Raw genomic sequence first — 21,235 nt, 5'->3', positions numbered from 1 at the left:
GGTAGGGGTGCTGGCAGTCGGGGGGAGGGGAAATTGGACAGCCAGGGTTGGAGGTGGGGGGGGGGTGGTGTTTAAACAGGCAGACAGGGATCAAGCAGTCAGGAGGAGGAGTTGGACAGCCAGTGGGGGAGAGGTCATACAGTCAGTGGGTGGGGGACAGGTCAGGTCATGCATGGGAGGAGGTAGTCGGGGATTTGGAGGAGTCCCCTGGGGGTTTTGGGGTTGGGAGGAGTCCCACGATGTGGGGTTGGGGAGCGGGTCGAGAGTCCTGTGGGGAGAGGGGCCACATTTTACGTCCTGCGGGCAGGCGCGTGTCCAATCCGAACGGACATGAAATAGCATGAGATGACGTCGGGCCAGTGTCTCGACATCATTGGGCATGCACGCGATATTTCACTTGCAGGGCACACATGACGGTCGGAAGGGTGCCTGCCAACAATTAAACAGGCAATTAAGCGCATTAATAATGCAATTAACAACAATTTTACATGGCCCGTCCACATTTACTGTTGGCAGATGGGCCAATCGGCCATGCCGCATTCACATTTTTGAGAAAATCTCGATCCAGGCCAGGATGAAATCTCTGGAGAAAAGAAAAGAGGTATCTGGGGATTTTTTTTTTGTGAAGTATGCTTTCAGGATTTTGATTGTGCTGTATGGACATATTTTGCAGCATTTTTGTTGTTCTGTGTATTCTGTGGAGGTCTGCAGCTCCCTGAGGCAGCTGTCTTCCTTAAGTGAGCTCACTAGAAGCGCTCACCCGCACCCTCGGTTAGGTTGGCGCCCACCCTCTTCCCGCCCCCACCCCCAGCAGCGCTCAGCATTTCAGTGTGCATTTCACGCTGGGCAGCCATTAATTAGCCAGCCAGTGTGAAATTGCAGTCGAGGGCCGATTGCAGCTGGAGGCCCATTTCCCGTCTGCTTCTGGGCCTGCCTGCCGATCGCGCACGCCTGACGAACAAAAAATTCAGGCCGGTGACTCGGGGTGGGGGGTGGGGGGGGCGGTGGGTGTGGGAGACCTTGTGGGTTCTGGGGCTGGGTGGAATTCAGTGGGAGGTTGGGAGGAATCCCGGGGGCGGGAGTCCTGTGGGGAGAGTGGGAGTCCCAGAAGCTAGAAGTGCTTTTAATCTTTCTAACTTTTCTGCGTAACTATTGATGTAACACAGTTGGAGCCATCCGAGGTTTGCGATTTAGATCGCTTTTTCGGATGGTTCCCAGTGCAGGGCAATTTCCCATTAGAAGTTTACACTTCCTGAGCAATTGCCATGCAATGCTTACCTGGGAACATCTGAGGCAGATTCCCCAGTACATCTTTGAGATAACCCCCCAGTTACACTGGAAGTTATGGCCCAATATTTAAATGGAGAGAGATTGTGGAATTCTGAAGTATAGAGGGATCTGGGTGTCCTGGTACATGAATCACAAAAAGTTAATATGCAGGTACAGCAAGTAATTAAGAAAGCAAATGGAGTGTTGCAAGGGGGACAGAGTGTTGAGGTAGAAAAGTTTTGCTGCAGATGTACAGGGTATTGGTGAGGCCACACCTAAAGTACGCTGTACAGTTTTGGTCTGCTTAGTAAGGAAGGATATCCTTACTTTTGAAGCGGTCAGAAAAAGTTCACTAAGCTGATTGCTGAGATGCAGGATTTGAGTTATGAGGAAAGGCTGTAATCATTGGGGTTTAGAAGAATGAGAGTTGATCTTTTTGAAACATATAAGGTTCTGAGGGAGCTTGACAGGGTAGATGCTGAGAGATTATTTCCCCTCGTGGGGGATTCTAGAACCAGGGGGAAGAGTTTCACAATAACAGGTCTCGCATTTAAGCATGAGATGTGGAGAATTTCCTCTCTCAAAGGGTCATTAGTCTTTGGAATTCTCTTCCACAGAGAGCAACGGAAGCTGAATCATTGAATATATTCAAGGCTGAGTTAGACAAATTTTTGATTGACAAGTGAGTCAAGGGTAATGGGGAGCAGGCAGGAAAGCGGAGTTAAGGCTACAATTGTATCAGCCATGATCTTATTGAATGGCAGAACAGGCTCGTAGGGTCGAATGGCCTACTCTCGCTCCTGTCTCTTATGATCTTATGAATCAGAAAGAGGAATAGAGGGATTGAAAGAAAGATTGGATTAAGAGAAAACTAAAAGAAACAGAAAGGAAAAGTAAGAAAAAAATATAAAATCATATATTTTGACATTTTCAAAATCTCTAAAAATTCACAATCTGAAAGAATGAGACTTCATACTTTTAATTATTCATTCCCTGAGCAAGAGGTTGATTGGCAGTCACCAACAATTTTCATGTAGTGAAAAGTTAATAACACTGTTAATTACTAGACTTAGCTTTGTTTATTCATTCATGGGATGTGGGCATCGCTGGCTAGGCCTGCATTTATTTCCCATCCCTAATTGCCCTCAAGAAGGTGGTGTGAGCTGTCTTCTTGAACTGCTGCAGTCCATGTGACATAGGTACACCCACAGTGCTGTTAGTAGAGGGAGAGTTCCAGGATTTTGACACAGCGACAGTGACGGAACAATGATATAGTTTCAAGTCAGGATGGTGAGTGGCTTGGAGGGGAACTTCCATGTGGTGGTGTTCCCCCGTGTCTGCTGCCCTTGTCCTTCTAGATGGTAGTGGTCGTAGGTTTGGAAGGTGCTTCCTAAGGAGGCTTGGTCAGTTCCTGCAGTACATCTTGTAGAGGGTACACATTGCTGCTACTGTGCGTAGGTGGTAGACATGAGTGAGTTTACATAAGAACATCTAAAATAGGAACAGGAGTAGACCATTCGGCCTCTCGAGCCTGCTCTGCCATTCAATAAGATCATGGCTAATATTCTTGTGTTTTGATCTCCCAATAACCTTTGATTCCCTTGCCTAACAAAAATCTATCCACCCCTGCCTTAAAAATATTTAATGACATCACTTCCACCACCTTCTGAGGCAGAGAATTCCAAAGTTGCACAACCCTCTGAGAGAAAAAAACTCTCCTCATCTCTGTCCTAAAAGGGCAACCCCTAATTTAAAAACAGTGCCCCCTAGTTCTGAACTCGCCTAGAAGAGGAAACATCCTTTCGACGTCCATCTTGTCAAGGCACTTCAGGATCTCATGTACTTCAATCAAATCACCCCTCACTCTTCTAAACTCCAGTCTATCCAACCTTTCCTCATAAGACAACCCACTCATTCCAGGTATCAGTCTAGTATACCTTCCCTGAACCACCTCCAATGCATTTACATCTTCCTTAAATAAGGAGACCAAAACTGCACACAGTATTCAAGGTGCGGTGGCACCAACGCCCTGTATAACTGAAGCATAACATTCTTACTTTTATGTTCAATCCATTTCATAATAAAGGATAGCATTCCATTAGCCTTCTTAATTACTTGCTTTACCTGCATACTAACTTTTTGTGACTCGTACTAGAACACCTAGATCCCTCTGCACCTCAGAATTATGCAGCCATTCTCCTTTTAAGTAATACTCTGCTTTTTTGTTCTTCCTGCCAAAGTGAACAACTTCACATTTTCCCACATTAAACTCCATTTGCCAGATCTTTGCCCAATCACTCAACCTGTCTATATCCATGTGCAACCTCCTCATGTCCTCTTCACAATATACTTTCCTACGTATGAGAAATGAAAAACAACCAATCAGCAAAAGTTAGAGACCCAAAAATTATAACAGCAATAAGATTGTGAAATGGTTGTCCAGCAAAAGCAGACAGGTCTGTCTTGCCAGTTGTCATCAATTCCATTTTTTAGTTGATAGAACTTAGTTTCCTAGCTATGCAGCATCTGATCCCAATGTAATAGCAAGAGAATAATCAGCTTGACACAACAGATGTTCCTGTTACTTTCTAACACTTGCCAATCATCACTCCTTGATTTCCTCAGACTCTTGTCCTCCTGGAGGAAGAGGACGATATAAACCAAATTACAGACTACTTCTCCTATGAGCATTTCTATGTTATTTACTGTAAGTTCTGGGAACTAGACACTGACCATGACCTCTTCATTGACCAGAAGGACTTGGCCAGACACAATGACCATGGTGAGTAACTCTACAAATTATATATCAATGTGTCACGAGTTTTGTACATTTTAATTTCCCTGTAATAATGTTGTATTTTCCTGTTGCTTCTAAATCTCACTGAGGAACATGTTAACTGATTAATTTAATTGCTGCAGTCTCCATTTTATTTCTAATCATTTGACTTGCCTTTTCTCTGCTCCAAAGCTGGGGACAGTGAGTCGTGCTCAGCGTGTGGCTGCTCACACAAACACAGCCCATCAGAACCTCACCCGAGATCATTCTTTCTGTCTGAGGTCAGACAGTGGATGTCAGCTTGGCTTCACCCAGGAGCAATATCACAGCTGAGCTTGATCCTACCCGCCAACTAGCACTTTTTAGACAATAATTGGATTATCGGGTAACCTCCATTTTTAGATTATTACCTCAGGACTACTTGCATGCCAAACAGCGTAAGGAGCATGCGATAGACAGAGCTAAGCGATTACACAACATTCTGATCAGATCTAAGTTCTGAAGTCCTGCTACATCCAGTCGTGAATGATGATGGACAATTAAGCAACTCACTGGAGAAGGAGGCTCCATAAATATCCCCATCCTCAAAGATGGGGAAGCCCAGCACATCAGTGCAAAAGATAAGACGTAAGCATTTGCAACAATCTTCAGCCAGAAGTGCCGAGTGGATGATCCATCTCAGCCTCCTCTCGTGGTCCCCTCCATCATAGATGCCAGTCTTCAGCCAATTTGATTCACTCCATGTGATATCAAGAAGTGGCTGAAGGCACTGGTTACTGCAAAGACTATGGGCCCCGACAACATTCTGGCATAGTACTGAAGACTTGTGCTCATGAACTTGCTGTGTCCCTAGCCAAGCTGTTCCAATACAGCTAAAACACTGGCATCTACCCGGTTATGTGGAAAATTGCCCAGGTATGTCCTGTACACAAAAAGCAGGACAAATCCAAACCGGCCAATTACTGCCCCTTCAGCCCACTTTCAATCATCAGTGAAGTGATGGAAGGGGTCTTCAACAGTGCTATCAAGTGGCAATTGAACAAAGAACAAAGAAAAGTACAGCACAGGAACAGGCCGTTTGGCCCTCCAAGCCTGCGCTGATCATATTGCCCGTCAACTAAAACATTTTGCACTTCCGGGGTCCGTAACCCTCTATTCCCATCCTATTCATGTATTTGTCAAGCTACCTCTTAAACACCATTATTGTACCTGCTTCCACCACCTCCTTTGGCAGCAAATTCCAGACACTCCGCCAAGATGTGCCCCACACATCTCCTCTATAGTTTTCTCCTCTCACCTTAAATCTATGTCCCCTAGTAATTGACTCTTCCACCCGGGGAATAAAAGCTTCTGACTTAGCAATTACCTGCTCACTGACACACAATTTGGGGTCTGCCAGGTCCACTCAGTTCCTGATCTCATTACGGCCTTGGTTCAAACATGGGCAAAGAGCTGGCTCCAGAGTTGAGGTGAGAGTGACGGCACTTGACATCAAGGCAGCATTTGGCCGAGTGTGGCATCAAGGAGCCCTAGCAAAATTGGAGTCAATGGGAATCGGGGTGAAAACTGTCCACTGGTTGGAGTCATACTTAGCACAAAGGACGATGGTTGCGGTTGTTGGAGGTCAGTCATCTCAGCTCCAGGACATCACTGCAGGAGTTCCTCAGGGTAGTGTCCACAGCACAACCATCTTCAGCTGCTTCATCAATGACCTTCCTTCCATCGTAAGGTCAGAAGTGGGGATGTTTTCTGGTGATTGCACAATGTTCAGCACCATTCGCGACTCCTCAAATACTGAAGCAGTCCATGTCCAAATGCAGCAAGACCTGAATAATATCCAGGCTTGGGCTGACAAGTGGCAAGTAACTTTCGCGCCACACAAGTATCAGGCAATGACCATCTTCAACAAGAGAGAATCCAACCATCGCCCCTTGATAGTTAATGGCATTACTGTCACTGAATCCCCCACTATCAACATCCAGGGGGTTACCATTAACCAGAAACTGAACTGGACTAGCCATATAAATACTGGAACTAAAAGAGCAGGTCAGGGGCTAGGAATCCTGCAGCAAGTAACTCACCTCCTGACTCCCCAAACCCTGACCACCATCTTACAAGGTACAAGTCAGAAGTGTGATGGAATACTCCCTGCTTACCTGGATGAGTGAAGCTCTAACAACGTTCAAGAAGCTCGACACCATCCAGGACAAAGCAGCCCGTTTGATTGGCATCCCATCCACAAACATCCACTCCCTCCACCATTAACGCACAGTGGCACCTACAAGATGCACTGCAGGAACTGACCAAGCCTCCTTAAACAGCATATTCCAAACCCACGACCACTACCATCTAGAAGGACAAGAGCAGCAGATGTGGGAACACCACCACCCAGAAGTTCCCCTCCAAGCCACTCCCCATCCTGACTTGGAAATATATCGCTGTTCCTTCAATGTCGCTGTGTCAGGGTCCTGGAACTTCCTCCCTAACAGCACAGTGGGTGTACCTGCACCACGTGGACTGCAGAGGTTCAAGAAGGCAGCTCACCACCACCTTCTCAAGGGCAATTAGGGATGGGCAATAAATGCTGGCTTAGCCAGTGATGCCCACATTCCATGAATGAATAAAAAAAACCTCTCTTATTGTTGTAATTCTGGGCTATGTCATGGGATTAGGTGCATCCTAGGCAGAACACGAGCTTATTCCATGGTTAGAAGCCTAATTCATGTGTTACTCACCATGTGCCTAAATACATAAGATAGAAGAATCCATGGTACTAAGATCAAGTTGCCCCTACCATCACTCTGAGTCTTTAGTGCATCCAAAAAAAAATTCTTCTTGGAGGAAATTTGCGAAAGAGAATACAAAGACAAATAATTTACAGCATAATGACTGAGTCTAAAGTATCCAAATAAAGGAAAAATAAAAATAGAACATCGCCACATTAGTCTGTATTTCTTTACATAAAGAAACATGATTTTTCTTTCCCAGTTTTATTGCATTTTAACTTCAACAAGTAGCAATTAATCAAGCAATCAGTAGTTACAGTTCTGACTCTAATTGATCTTGATTGCATAGGCTGTCTCACATAAATCCTCACATTTAATCTTAATGATACAGCATCAAGACTAACATTTTGGACTCAGTTTATTTTGGCTTTTAGCAGAGGTCTCCGTGAAAGCTTTGCCCAAATATTGTGATCATTGACCTATATCTCTTGCCTTCTGTTCTTTCTTCTGTGTTATCAGGTGATACCTGAAGAGACCAAACAGATCTTACAGTGGCTTTCTGTCAGTGTTCTCCATTTATCACATAGTCCCTGTTTAATCATTATGCTTCAAAGTTAGATGTCTTGCAGTAAAGGGGGTAAAGAGTGTCTCACTGTAAAACAAAAACTTTGGCTTGAATTTTACTTTTGGTGGTTGTGCGCAATTGGCAGGCCCGGGAGTGGTCAGGAAAGGGCCCCCGACTACAATCGGCCGCCGGCTGTGATTTCACGCTGGCTGGCCAATTAACGGCCACCCAATGTGAAACGCACTCTGAAAAGCCAGCGCTGCCAGGGTGGGAGCGGGAACTGGGCAGGTGATGATGTTTCCGCAGGTGCGGGCGAGCTCTGTGAGAAAGCTCCCTGAAGGCAGACAGCTGCCTCAGGAAGCTGCAGACCTGAAAAAGCTAAAATGAAGGTTTAAAAAGCTGCAAAAAAATGTCCGTGCATCACAATCAATCACCTGAAAATATAGCTGATAGAAGGTGCTGTCCACAGATATTTATTTTTATTTTATTTCATAACGGACGGCATTAATTGCCCTCTTAATTGTCGGCGGGTGCATTTCCGACTTTTGCGCACGCCTGCCGAGTGAAATATTGCACGAGTGCGCGACGGCGCCCCCGGGTGCTCGCCCGATCGGGCCGAGTGCGCGATGGCGCCCCCGGGTGCTCGCCCGATCGGGCCGAGTGCGCGACGGCGCCCCCGGGTGCTCGCCCGATCAGGCCGAGTGCGCGACGGCACCCGGGTGCTCACCCGATCGGGCCAAGTATGTGCTTGCCCCACAGGACGTAAAATTCAGCCCTTTGTTAATAATATTACCCCCATTGGGTCACATTATCATTATTATGGATGTGCTTACATCACAAATGTGTGTAACATATGAGGCAATTTTCATCTTATTCCCCACCCCACCCAGCAGCAGAAACCAATGGGTGGACAGTTAAAATCACCACCAGGAATCATTTATTCCAATTTTAACCTGTTCTACTGAGTAGCCCCACATAAATTTTCTTGCATCTGTACAAGATTTACAATGCAGGTGTGAATGTTCTGTAGCCTATCCTCTCCAACTTCCGACACCCAACTAACCACTGGGTAGCATATGTTGGCAAAAGCAGTTGTAATGTGATGTTTTTCAATCTCTCAGCCTGTGTGCAGAGCCTCAGTATTTAATATCCATCCTCACTTGCAGAGTCATATTTGGAATATGAGATGTTCCACTTTTACTTTATTTCTTTCTCCACAGCTATCTCGAATAGAATTATTGAAAGGATATTCTCTGGAGCAGTCACAAGGTACGTCAAAGATCTTAATTTTTATATAACTGAAAATGTTTTCCATAAAATTGATTTAGAAGTGGAAATGTTTCTGGGGTGAAGTGGTATTTTATATATGAGCAGACAGTTAGGATTAACACACTGGTAGCAAACTCCTCTCTCTAGTTGAAGGGAGGCATTAACTCTTTTATTTACCTAAGGAAGGATATACTAGTGTTGGAGGGAGTGCAACAAAGGTTCACTAGACTGATTCCTGGGATAAGGGTTTGTCCTATGAGGAGAGTTTGAGGTAGACTGGCACTATATTCCCTGGAATTTAGAAGAATGAGAGATAATCTCATTGAAGGATATGAAACTCATAAAGGGCTTGATAGAGTAGATGCAGGGAGGTGGTTTCCCCTGGCTGGAGTGTCCAGAACTAGAGGGTCACAGACTCAGAATAAGGGGTTGGTCATTTAGGACTGAGATGAGATGAAATTTCTTCACTCAAAGGGTTGTGAATCTCAACTCCAGAGGGCTGTGCTGTCATTAAATATATTCAAGACCGAGACCGATACATTTTTGGATACTAAGGGAATTACGGGACATGGGAATAATGGGGAAAGGTGGAATTGAGGTAGAAGATCAGCATGATTGTGTAGAATAGCATGACTAATGGGCTGAATGGCCTACTCATGCTCCTATTTCTCATATGCTTATTTTAACAGAGGCGTTAACTTATTTAAAATAATGGACAAAGAGTTTCCACACAAATACATTTAGAATATATACACTTGCTTTACACAGTGCAGTTTCACTGATTTATGTGAGGACTTTAAAAAGAGAGGCAGAGTTTTACAATATTGTGCTACCTACCGCCCTGACTTAAAAGTTATCACTGACAAAGGAAATCAAATCATACCACTGCCTCCCAAATAAAGTGATGGGCTTCGTCAGAATAGAAATGAGAAATTTTGGCAACACTGGGAAAGACGCCCAATTTGCCTGGCAGTCAGTATGTCCACACAAGGCAGTGATCTGGCTCTCCTTCCCCAACCACAATGTGGGCAGAGCATGCGGGTCTGCTGGCTAGTCATGAAACATGACCTTCAATTAGCTTTGCACGCATTGGAGAGTTTAGTATTTTTGTTAAGCCCATTTGCCATTTGTCATTTGAAAAAGAATTCTTTCTGCTCTAATCTGGTCAATATAACACCTCCATTTTCAGGGGTAACTGTGTACAGAAAGAAGGTCGGATGAGCTATGCTGATTTTGTCTGGTTTCTGCTTTCTGAAGAAGATAAGAAGAATCCCACCAGGTAGTTTTTCTAATGAGATTGTGAACGGCAATTCCACCCCCTCTGTCACTTTATACGTGAACCTTACCCCCTGTTCTGCAGCATAATCTAAATGCCCCTGTCAGCAGTGGACAGCTGCACTTCTGTAGAATCCACTCTTCCTTCTTCTAGATCTGCTTTCACCATTCACCAGGTGAGAGGGCAGGTAAGCTATGTGAATCTGGATACTGTTGTAATGCCCCATTGCTTGGCTCTTTTGACAGTTTTCTCTCCCTCTTCAGCATTTCCCCAATACTGTGCCGAAATCAGGTAACTGTGAAGAAAAGCTTGCATGCAAACCAGTGAGTCACCACCCTGTGTGAAATATGAATTAAATTGAAACCTAATGTCAGCAGAAAAATTGAAGACCACCACTCTCTCTTATTTTATTCATTCTCAGAATGTGGGCATCACTGGCAAGGCTTGAATTGCCTGTCCCTATTTCCCCGATTTGAGGGTGGTTTAGCAGATTTGTTCGTTAAGGTGTTAAATCATTGCGATGCAGCAGTAAATAAGGTGAACAGCATGCTATATTTTACTACTAATTCAGTTGAGGATTAGCCCGAAGGTATCGCGCCAAATTGTACAGTGCCACAGTCAGAATGCAGCTTGAGTACTGTCACCAACACAAAAGAGAAAATTCAATCCATGAAGGCAATGCAGAGAAGAGCCATAAGGATTATAGCTGGTGGGGCCACGATTTTGGCCACCATCAGCCCATGAAGTGCTGTCAGCTGTACATTTAAATTTTTCAAGCTGAGTGGAGTCGGGGGGAACTGGGAGAGAGAGGGAGAACCAGGAGACGCAGAGAGCGGAAGGTTTAACAATAAGGAAAATGTAAAATGAAACACTTCATTGATGGCTCCCCTTTAGTGCCTGATTAGCGGCCCATGTGGGAGAAGATTTCATCTGTGTAGCAGGTATAGCAAACCTGTTCTTCATCAATAGAGTGAGTGTTTCTACAATATCTACAATAACTACAATATCTGTTATAAGAGGTAAGAATCAGTGGCTGCAACAGGAATCTTTTTGGAGGAATTCAAAGTTCTTGTTCTGTAAGGACAAGCCATTTATGGTTCTGGTTTTCATTTTGAAAGTTTTATACACAAGATTATATCAGGAGAAGTGCAGTGTTTTCTCTTAATAATTGATCTACCAGCGCTTTAACACATGTGATCTCCAGCTTTTTCAAAATAAAGCTCAGGTTGCTTTGCAAGATTCTATCAAGCAATAAATGAGGATTGCACTATAAGTGCCCTTTGTTAACCAGGAAATGACTTAGGGGTGATTTATAATATGTTATCCTCGGTCACCCAGGGGTCATGGGCATCTTAGCCTTACATCTAGTCATTCATTTTCTAAAAGACCACAGACTGGTACAAAATAGACAAAGCACTTTCAGTAATTGTGTGAGGGGTTGCGACCTAAAAAAAATTAATATTTACTAAAGATTAAATCACCTTGAATTGCCAGAAATGCAATTCCTTGCTCAAAGTTTGAAGCTCAGGACAAGTATATGATTGTGATTCACAGCAGGGCAAAGGTTATTTTTTGCTAATTGTCAGTAATTTATCCTTTTTTATTATTTTTCATGGATAATAATTGTAAAGTAATAAGCATTTGGTTCCCTTTTTTAGCATGGAGTACTGGTTTCGGGCCATGGACATTGATGGGGATGGAGTACTCTCTATGTATGAGCTAGAGTACTTCTATGAAGAACAATGTGAACGCATGGAAGGAATGGGCATTGAGCCATTGCCATTCCATGACCTCCTCTGTCAGCTGTTGGATTTAGTGAAACCGGAATGTGAAGGTAAATAAATGTAGTAACATATTACAAGAGTGATTCCCCAATCCAGTTCTTCCAGCAGGGAGCAAGAAAGCACATTTCAGAAAATTAATGGTCAAAAGCCATGGATTGTGCATATGCAATTTTCAAGATGTGCTCCCTATTGATGTCCACCTCCACTTGGGATGCTGGAAATCAAAATCAGCTCTTATGAGAACAGGCAACGACTAACCTGGAAATGGCAATGAACAATTAGCATCCTGCATCATACTCCTTGCTCTCTGCTATTTTAAAATTTGGCACCCTTGTATCACACACCTCTCTGCTATTTTAAAATATATTACCCTTGTATCACACTATGCTGATTCTGCCTCTGCTATTTTAAAATAAACAAGTTACTGCCTCTGCTAAAATAGCAGAGATTGGAATTTGTTGAAAGTACATCAAGCACTTGAAGATAACACCACTCACAATAATTTTTGAGTTCAATTTTTATTTCTAAACAATCTAAATGTTAGTTCATTGGAGAGGAACTAAGAATATCCATGCCTTATAGCAGATAAGTATTGTGCTCTTTTGCTTTGTATCTTTGAGAAGACTATATTGCCCTTTCAGGGAGTTGTCAAGAGCGCTCAACTTTTGGGATAGTAAGCCTGCTCTTAAATCAATGTTTTAACAACTGGTCATTGATAACCAGAAAGCTTATTCTGTGTAGATTCAACCATTTGTCTTAGTTTCCCCCACCTCCCCCATGGTTAGTACTTATTATTTAAGCACCTGAGGAATGGCTGCTTTGATGAAGCAAATGAAGATGGCTAACACCTGTGGGAACAAATCTCATGAGTCAACACCTTAAAGAGAGAGATGGAGGAAAGGTGAACAACTTTTTTTGTTTGTATTTGAGATGTGGGCGACACTGACACAGGCATCAACCACATGGTGTGGACTGGAGTCAGACTGGATCGCAATTTCCTTTCCCTCAAGGGTATTTGCGAATCAGTTGAAGTCTTACAATAATCCAACAATGGTCTTTTGATTAATATATTTATTCAATAAAATTTCATAAATTACCTTGGCGGGATCTGAACTTACGACCACTGGGTTTACTATTCCATTAATGTAACCATTGTTTTACCATACCAACAGATGATATGAAAATAAGGAAGAATTTGTCTTCAGCACAGACTGCAAATGTAACATTGATCCCACTTTTTAGAACTCCATTTATAACAGAATCATCAGCAACAGCTGCATCCAAAATTATGGCCAGAATCTTTGGCTCGGCTAGCAGGGGCGGGGCCCACTCACCAACACGCAAACTGACGCGCGGTGGTGTCAGGTGTGCGTCCCAACGTCACTGCATGTCATTCCAATCTTCAGTTTGGTGGGCGCACACCAGAGACGGCTGCGCGCCTGCCGAATTGTCAAAGGCCTATTAAGGCCATTTAAAACCTAATTAAACCACTTAACATAGCTGCCTGTCCAACCTTAAGGTTGGCGGGCAGGCAAAGAGCCCAGGCGGCTTTCCCATTTTTCATGAAACCTCATCCACAGGTGGGATGAGGTTTCATGAATGATTTATAAGTGAAATAAGGACTCATTAAAAATCGTAGACATGTCCCAGCTCATGTGACACTTTCACATGAGGAGACATGTCCTAACTTTTTTTTTCTTTATTAAAATTTTTGAAACTCAAACTACTCTCCCTGAGGCAGCTCTTTGCCTCAAGGAGATTTCTGCACACTTTCGTGCACATGCGCAAAAGAGAGCAGGCCCTGACTCAGCCTACTCCCCTTGCCCACCCGCTTCCGGGTGCGCGTCACGCTGGGTGGGTCTTAATTGGCCCGCCCACCTAAAATGGTGGCGTGCAGCCGATCGTGGCTGCTCCCGCCCAACTCCCCCGACGGGGAGAAAATTCTCCCCAGTGGGTCAGTCGTTATGGTCTGCAATTTTTGAACTGAATGTTGAGTCCAGAGGCTGTAAATTGAAACCTGAGGTGCTGTTCCTCAAGCTTATGTTGAGCTTCATTGGAACAGTGAAGAATCTGAGGGCAGAGAGATCAGAATAAGAGAGGGGCAGAGAATTAAAGTGGCAGGTGGCCAGAAGCTCAAGGTCATGCTTGCAGCCTGAACAGAGATATTTTGCAAAATGGTACCCAATTTGCACTTGTTCTCCCCGGTGTAGAGGAGACCACATTGTGAGCAGCGAATATAGTATGCTAAACTGAAAAAAACATGTAAATCGTCATTTCACTTGGAAGGAGTGTTTTGGGCCTAAGGGAGATAAGTTTTAAGTTTTAAAAGTTTTAATGAAGAAAAAAAAAATTTAAGACATGTCCCCTCATGTGACAGTGTCACATGAGCTGGGGCATGTCAATGAACTTTAATGAAAAAATGTATTTAATTTAATAAACCCTTTTTGAAACCTCATCCTGCCTGTGGATGAGGTTCTATGAAAAATGCGAAGGCCGCCTGGGCTCTTCGCTGGCCCGCTAACCTTAAGGTTGGACGGGCAGCTTTCTCAATAGCCTTAATTAATTAATTAATGGCCTTAACAGGCCAAACTGAAAATCTAAATGACTCACGGTGACGTCAGGACGCATGCCCGACATCACCCCTCGTCACCTTACGCCTCGGTGAGCAGGCCTCGTCCCTGCTCACCGAGCCGAAAATTCTACCCAATGAGTCAACCAAGGAAATCCTGTTCAAAAACAGAAATACCTGGAAAAACTCAGCAGGTCTAGCAGCATCGGCGGAGAAGAACAAAGTTGACGTTTCGACTCCTCATGACCCTTCAACAGAACTGTGTGGAGGTTGGGTCACCAAATGACATCAGCACCACCATTGTCAGCAGGATTAGTAGCAACATTAGGGTTTGACGTGAGAGAATTGGAATGCTCCAAGAAGGTAGCTTAGAGCCAGTGAGGGAAGCAGAAAAATTGAGATGGCTGATATCGCGCTTACAATGAAAAATCAACATGGTCCCTACTGCTGACCACCATCCAAAGATCAGCAATGTTGGAGACGCATATGTGGACAGTGGATGAGGCCAAGAATAGGCACGGCTGTGATAATTGCCTTAGTTCAACAGCCTTCTGACATTTTCTGTCAGAGTTTACACATGATAAAGGACATTCTCCTCCTAAATCCTCCCATTATTCCACCCAAATACACACACAGCAAATCCATATTTTCAGCAACCTGGTTTGTTGGCAAATTTCTGAACAACAGGTTAAAATAGGCAGGACCAAGTTGGGAAGTGACAGCAAATAATTTGTCTATGAAATGACATTTGCAATTTTAGTTCTTGTCTTCATCATTTACTTTTATTCCTGTTCTTCATTTCAGGTAAAATAACCATGCGGGATCTAAAGCGATGCAGAATGGCTCATATTTTTTATGATACCTGCTTCAACTTGGAGAAGTATCTGGACCACGAGCAGAGGGATCCATTTGCTGTACAAAAGGTAATCAAAGATGGGGCAGACAAGCAGTGTCGTTTAACAGCACAGGAGCTGAAACATTTACTTTCAGTTTAAGGCAGAGTTAATGGGTCTATGTGTCAGGGCTGCCTCTGACCTGAATGTGCCAATCTAACAGTGATGGGGTGTGTCAGTCTCAAAATAAACTGCAAAGTCAAATATCTTATAATATTAATATATCCATCGAGAGGAGGGTATGCACCCTTAGAACCACATATTAGAACCTGGAACAAGCTGGAAAATTGAAAGGGTAAAAATAGAGGATACAAGTGGAACATAAACCAACACTATACAGAACATCCTGCAATATACTCTGTTTTTACCATGGATTGATTTTGTTTGTCTAGAATTGATCAGCATTTTGATTAACTATTTAATTCAACTCGATCAAATCCTTTTCTGCTGAGGAAGGTTTTTCGAATAGAGACAATGGAGTTTTCAAATGCTTGTCAACAACAGAGAAAAGAAAGGACTGTAAACATCACACCTTCAAAACTATGGCCAGAATTTTCTATTCGGTGTGCGGGGGTGGGCCTCGTCCACCGATGCATAAAATGACACACGGTGACGTCGGGCATGTGTCCGATGTTACCGCACGTCATTCCAATCTTCAGTTCAGCGGGCGCACACCAGAGTCGGCTCGTGCCCACCGAACTGACAAAGGCTTGTTAAGGCTGTTAATAATCTAATTGAAGTAATTGTCAGGGCTGCCCATCCAACCTTAAGGTTGGCGGGCAGGTGAAGAGCCCAGGCGGCCTTCGCATTTCTCATGGAACCTCATCCACGGGCGGGATGAGGTTTCATGAAGGGTTTATTAATTCAGTAAAATGTTTCAAGAAAATTCATAAACATGTCCCAGCTCATGTGACAATTTTCAAATTTTGATAATGAAATTAATCTCCCTGAGGCAGCTCTGTGTTCACAGGCCCCGACTCTCCCTCCTCCCCAGCCCGCACAGGTAGCCCTGAGCTGGGTGGGCCTTAATTGCTGCCTTAAAATGGTGGCGCAGAACCGATCGTGGGTGGCGATCGGCTTTGCACCCGCTCCAGACCGGCCCGCCCGACACCGGCCCGCTCAACACGGAGAAAATTCTCCTATACCTTTCACTCTAAGGAGTATAAATTCAATGTGTGTGGCGGTGCAGACGGGCAATATCAGTGGTCAACCATTAAACGCCATGTCCGATATTCAGACCCATTGACATTGCTTGAATTGAATATTGGGCAAAGGGTATAACAAGTAACTAATACAATAGCACCCAGGTCAAATTTATACCCCTACGTAGTTAATGATGTCTTATATCTTGCTGGTTAAAGTGTACATGCTTTTTTCTAACTCAAAGATTCAAAGATATAGTTATCTGAAATTTCAAGTGGGATTAAAACTTCAGTAATTTAAGGGCTATTTGACTTGTGTGAATTTTTGGCCTTGTAGATTTGGATAAGGAATCCATTTTAAATATATATAAAAAAATGAAGATTGAAGTCACCACATTCTTGCTGACCATTGTTTTTGGTGTCTTGTAGGATATTGACAGTGAAGGTCCAGAGCCTTCCGACTGGGACAAGTACGCAGCTGAAGAATATGAGATTTTGGTTGCTGAGGAATCAGCCAATGAGCAGTTACAGGAAGGGTAAGCAGCTGCAAAGTGACATTAGACATTTATTTTTACCATGCAGCATAGTTAATAGTTCACCAGTGGCCTCAGTTCATTGTTTTTGGGTCTTCGATTGGACACGTTTCCTGACTACAACAACAGGACCACGGTGGATCAAACCCCCTTGGTTCTTCACAAGGATTCTCAATTTTAAAAAACCATACGAGGTCCCTGATGTCCTGCATGGATTTTGTTGGTCTCCTTCCATAACTGCAGTGGAAGAACAGTGGATACTGTTGGAAATGGTGCAGAGATAGCCATTTACATAGTTTCCTCAGGAATGTTCTGCCTAAATAACGACAGGAGAGGGACAGAGTCTCTGAGAACCTTCAGGGCCCAGATTGTGTGTCCATTAAGCCAAAAATGTTAAAATATCAAGGTCTTTTTGTTCAAATGAGCACAGAAATTCTCGCATCTGATTTAGCATAACTATCAGTAAGACCTTGTACAATATCTGATAGTCAGAGGATTCATCACTTTGATTACGCAGTATATTACCTGGAGAAAAAATAATTTGTTTACTTCGATGCTATATATAAATAATTGTTTTTATTGGCCAGGAAATTAGTTCAAACAAGATTATCCAAAGTAAAACAGATAATGTGACCTACATGTTACTCAGTATCTGCAAAATCTATAGCACTATATCCACTTGATAGTACTCGAACTAGTCTGTTAAAAATATGTATTTTTAGCATCTTGATGGCTCAGTGAACTGCCTCAGGTATAACTGAGATTGACAGGTCAAGAAAGTCTCAGGATTAATCCTTGGTTTGTGCATTAGGGTCACCAACTTGGCTTCAACGCCATTAGGTGAGGAAAGAGCAACAAGTATTAACATCCAGTGATTGTTGTGGAAAGAGAGTTTGCATGGACTTTCTGTCAGAAGAGGATTAGCCGTGATCAAATAGCCTGCCGGCACTTACTCTCAGGGACCAAATATAGAGCCTGGTTACTTGGACCAAATAGCGCAGTCTGTGCGCAGGACAGATGAGGAGAAAATTTGAAGGACAACAACTCCTTTGAAAACAATTGTGGTAAGGGCAAAGTGGAGGAACAATCACTAATGATTATTCAGTTTCTTCACATTTAGCCCAACCATGCTGTTGAACTGCAGCTACTGTAGTTTAGGTGGAATGCTGGGGAGGAATCACCAGAAATGGCCCCAAATGCTGTGGCAACGATCTCAGTAAAAATTGAAGCTCAGCAGTTGTTTGGACGACTCAGAACATGGGCTCAGGGGTCATGAATTATTGTGTGCACAAGCAGATAAAACAGGCTGATAGAATAGTGTCACATTAAGCTTTTTCAAAATGGTGTTATCAGAACCAATCTCATGGCATGTGCACTAATGGACCATTTGTAAACATGATGTTGCTTAAGTTAGCACTTTAATGGTGATTGACCTGCCCCTGCTTCTGCTCCTATATCCGCTTCATAGTACTGTCAAGAGTGATTCAGAATTAAACTATAGGGTTATTTTTAACCAAAACTTAGCCTTATGTAGATTAGTGTTTTTAACTAAAAGTAGCGCCACCTAATGTTAATTAAGGTCACTTGCAGAACTCATAATTGACAAATCTAGGGAAGCCAGTTTAAAGTATAAAAATTGAAATTACCATTCCAAAGATTGACTTTCAGTTTGCAGATGCGAAGTAATAAAGAGATTAACATATTTCTGTGCTACGATTACCATGTAATATAATAATAAGGCTGTTGCAGAGGCAAGTTACTGCTGTGAATCGAAGTGTTAATGTCAGAGTGCTGCCACCTGTTGTTGAAATAGAGACATTGCGAAAGCAGAATCCCTTCCTCAATAATGAGGGTTTTGTTACTCAATCAGAAAAAAACAAATTGAATTCCTTTCATTAGTGGCCATTATGTTCTGCCCAGAGAATCTACATCATAGTGCAGATCTGTAGGTCCCCTACAATCAGCACAGTAATTAGTCCTGTTTATAAACTCGAGTGTAATTTCATAAATTTCAACCAGATGAGAAAATGTGAAAAATTTGTAAAACTACCAGTGTGGAAACTACGGGTAGGATAGGAGAGGGGAGGGGAATGATAGGAGGAGGGGAGAGATATAGAACATGGCACAGCCCATTGAGGAAAGCAAGATGATAGAATCATAGAATCTTACAGCAATAGAAAGACCATTCATCCCATCAATGTTGCCTTCCTTCCTGCAGGGTAGAATGATACGTATGTCTTACTGCAAAGCTGAATTTTGTTTGAGCTCACCAAGGTAAAGGACGTTAGGACTAGGAAATGCAAAACCTTCCCATTTTGGACACCCAGTGTCAGCATCAAGCACTCCCAGGTCAGCAACAAATATCCATTACAGCCCAGCATACAGACAAATGGACAAGGGCTCTGCAGTTCAGATTCCCTGCAGGCCTATACAAAGATTTATATATGCAAGACTTGTGGATCAAAGGTGATTTAAGCAAATATGAATATGGTTTAGCATTTCCCTGCATCGGGTGAAGACAAGAAGTGTCCCCAAGGTTAAATACCCTGCTAATACATGTAATGAATGGTTACTAGGATGATGTACTGAAAAATGCCCTTGGAACAATACTGCATAAAGTTAGTGCCTGCTCGAAAGGAGAGAATTTTTCTTTTTCAAAAAAAAAGCAAAGGATTCTAGTTTTGATTTTAACTCCTGATGGGAGTCCTGCAGACATGACACCATCCAGCCCTCTGGAGATTTTAATTCCTGAGCTTCACTTACACGTGCACCCCATCAGCCTCCTGCCTAATCCTGGTTGGAAGGGCTTGCTGGCAGGTTAGTAGGAGCAGGATTTTACACAGCAAGATAACATTGCTGGTGGCTGAAAGAACAGTTCGTGATAAGTAACTGCTAGAAGGGAAGGTGGGAGGGTGTCCTGGGAGAGTTTCTAAGGCAAGAGAGGCCCAAAGTTTCCATGTGCTCGGAGGACACATCTTGCTTCTCCTGGCCCACAAAGAAACTCAAAAATATTAAGTGCCTTTCCGGGCCTCTTCTGGGCCTGGATCACGTGCCCCCAAGCTGGTCCCCAGCAAAGCCACATTGGCTTCCCCACACCGACCTCGAGTTAAAGTTGACATGATAAGAGCCCGATCTACATCGTTGAAGAAGGACTCCCCTGCCTTGCAGCAGGCATCATGAGAACACATGCCCTCATGTGCAGGAATAGGCCATTCAGCACTCCAAGTCGGATATGCCTTCCAAAACAATGAAGGCTGATTTTCTACCTGAACTTCACCTTCAGGCATCAACCCCAAATCCCTACATTCCCATGGTGCCCAAAAATCTACTAATCTCTGTCTTGAATTTACTCAACAATTGAGCATCTGGAGCTCTCTGGAGAAGAGAGTTCCAAAAAATCACAAGTCTTTAAGTGAAAAGAACAGGTCAAAATTACAATCCATGGGGAAGAAGTGGGATTGGGGAGATAATTTGCTTCATCCATTTCGATGCTCAGTTTCTGCCTGGTGTGCAGGATTAAAACTGACCCTTATTTAATTCTGTGGTGACTGATAAAACAATCACAGTTTTTAAACAGCGGTAGGTTTTGATTGGATTCTGGTACATTCTTTTGCTTCTTCCTTGCAGCTCATTTGAGGAAGACTATGAATCAGATGAACTATCCACCCCAGAACTCAGCAACAAGATGGACAAACTTGTCATTTCTGACCTTCCGACATAAATTCAAAGCTAGCTCAGCTGCTGGACAGTCAGAGTGACCAGTAGACACCAACTTTAAGGACTGACCACTACCCGGTCAGACATGTAGAGAAAATAAATTGTTTATATCTTTTTTTGTTTTTTTTGTTGAAGAGATTATGCTAGATTTTATATCAGAACAAAAGAAGTACATGCTTACTGTGTGCAATGATTTATTCAAAATCAAAAATACTGTCTGTTTGTGCAATATGTCTTAAAATGCAGTGTTATGTATATGGATTCCTACTAGCTGCCCACTGCTGCATTTGTCCATGTTTAGTTATTGCTTGTTTTTCTAATTCCTCTGAATTTTTCTTTTTGTTCACATTCAGGGTCATCTTCTTTCCAGTATGAACCGCCCTTTACTCAGTGCCTTATCAAGGCTTGGTAAAGTTCCTTTCCTCCTATTAGTACTCACACGCTGTGATTTTTAAAAATTTACTCTCACTATCCAAAGACAGTGTAGCTGAATGAGCTGAGAAGCCTGACTTAAAGACCCAGCTGGATAAAATGATGGGCTGGTTGTCTGCAGGAACGCCAAAACGTTTTGCATTTATAAAGCTCTTTAACATAGTAAAACATCCCCAAAGGGCTAGCTCCATCATTCTGGCAATATGTAATGAAGTGCACAGAATTAGACCAACCTGAACTCTGATATGGTTGGCATAAAGGAGATGGCTAATTTTCCATTTTCC

General features: G+C 43.2%; 1 protein-coding gene across 3 annotated transcripts in view; it reads left to right on the top strand.

The window, feature by feature from the left end:
• The window catches only part of ppp2r3a (protein phosphatase 2, regulatory subunit B'', alpha), a 421,139-nt gene extending 400,505 nt beyond the window's left edge, over positions 1 to 20,634 (top strand). For all 3 annotated transcript variants that reach the window (XM_041173201.1, XM_041173211.1, XM_041173221.1), the window contains 7 exons: positions 3,895 to 4,051; positions 8,557 to 8,605; positions 9,795 to 9,884; positions 11,540 to 11,715; positions 15,039 to 15,157; positions 16,699 to 16,805; positions 20,430 to 20,634. In XM_041173201.1, the coding sequence (XP_041029135.1) occupies positions 3,895 to 4,051; positions 8,557 to 8,605; positions 9,795 to 9,884; positions 11,540 to 11,715; positions 15,039 to 15,157; positions 16,699 to 16,805; positions 20,430 to 20,523 (792 nt within the window). In that variant the 3' untranslated portion in view covers positions 20,524 to 20,634. The remainder of the gene's footprint in view (positions 1 to 3,894; positions 4,052 to 8,556; positions 8,606 to 9,794; positions 9,885 to 11,539; positions 11,716 to 15,038; positions 15,158 to 16,698; positions 16,806 to 20,429) is intronic.
• The last annotated feature ends 601 nt before the right edge of the window (positions 20,635 to 21,235 follow it).

Source organism: Carcharodon carcharias, chromosome 2, assembly GCF_017639515.1.
Source record: "Carcharodon carcharias isolate sCarCar2 chromosome 2, sCarCar2.pri, whole genome shotgun sequence".
In the NCBI taxonomy this organism is placed as follows: Eukaryota; Metazoa; Chordata; class Chondrichthyes; order Lamniformes; family Lamnidae; genus Carcharodon; species Carcharodon carcharias.
The sequence above is the reverse complement of the archived record's forward strand: the minus strand, read 5'-3'. Positions and strand labels throughout refer to the sequence as shown.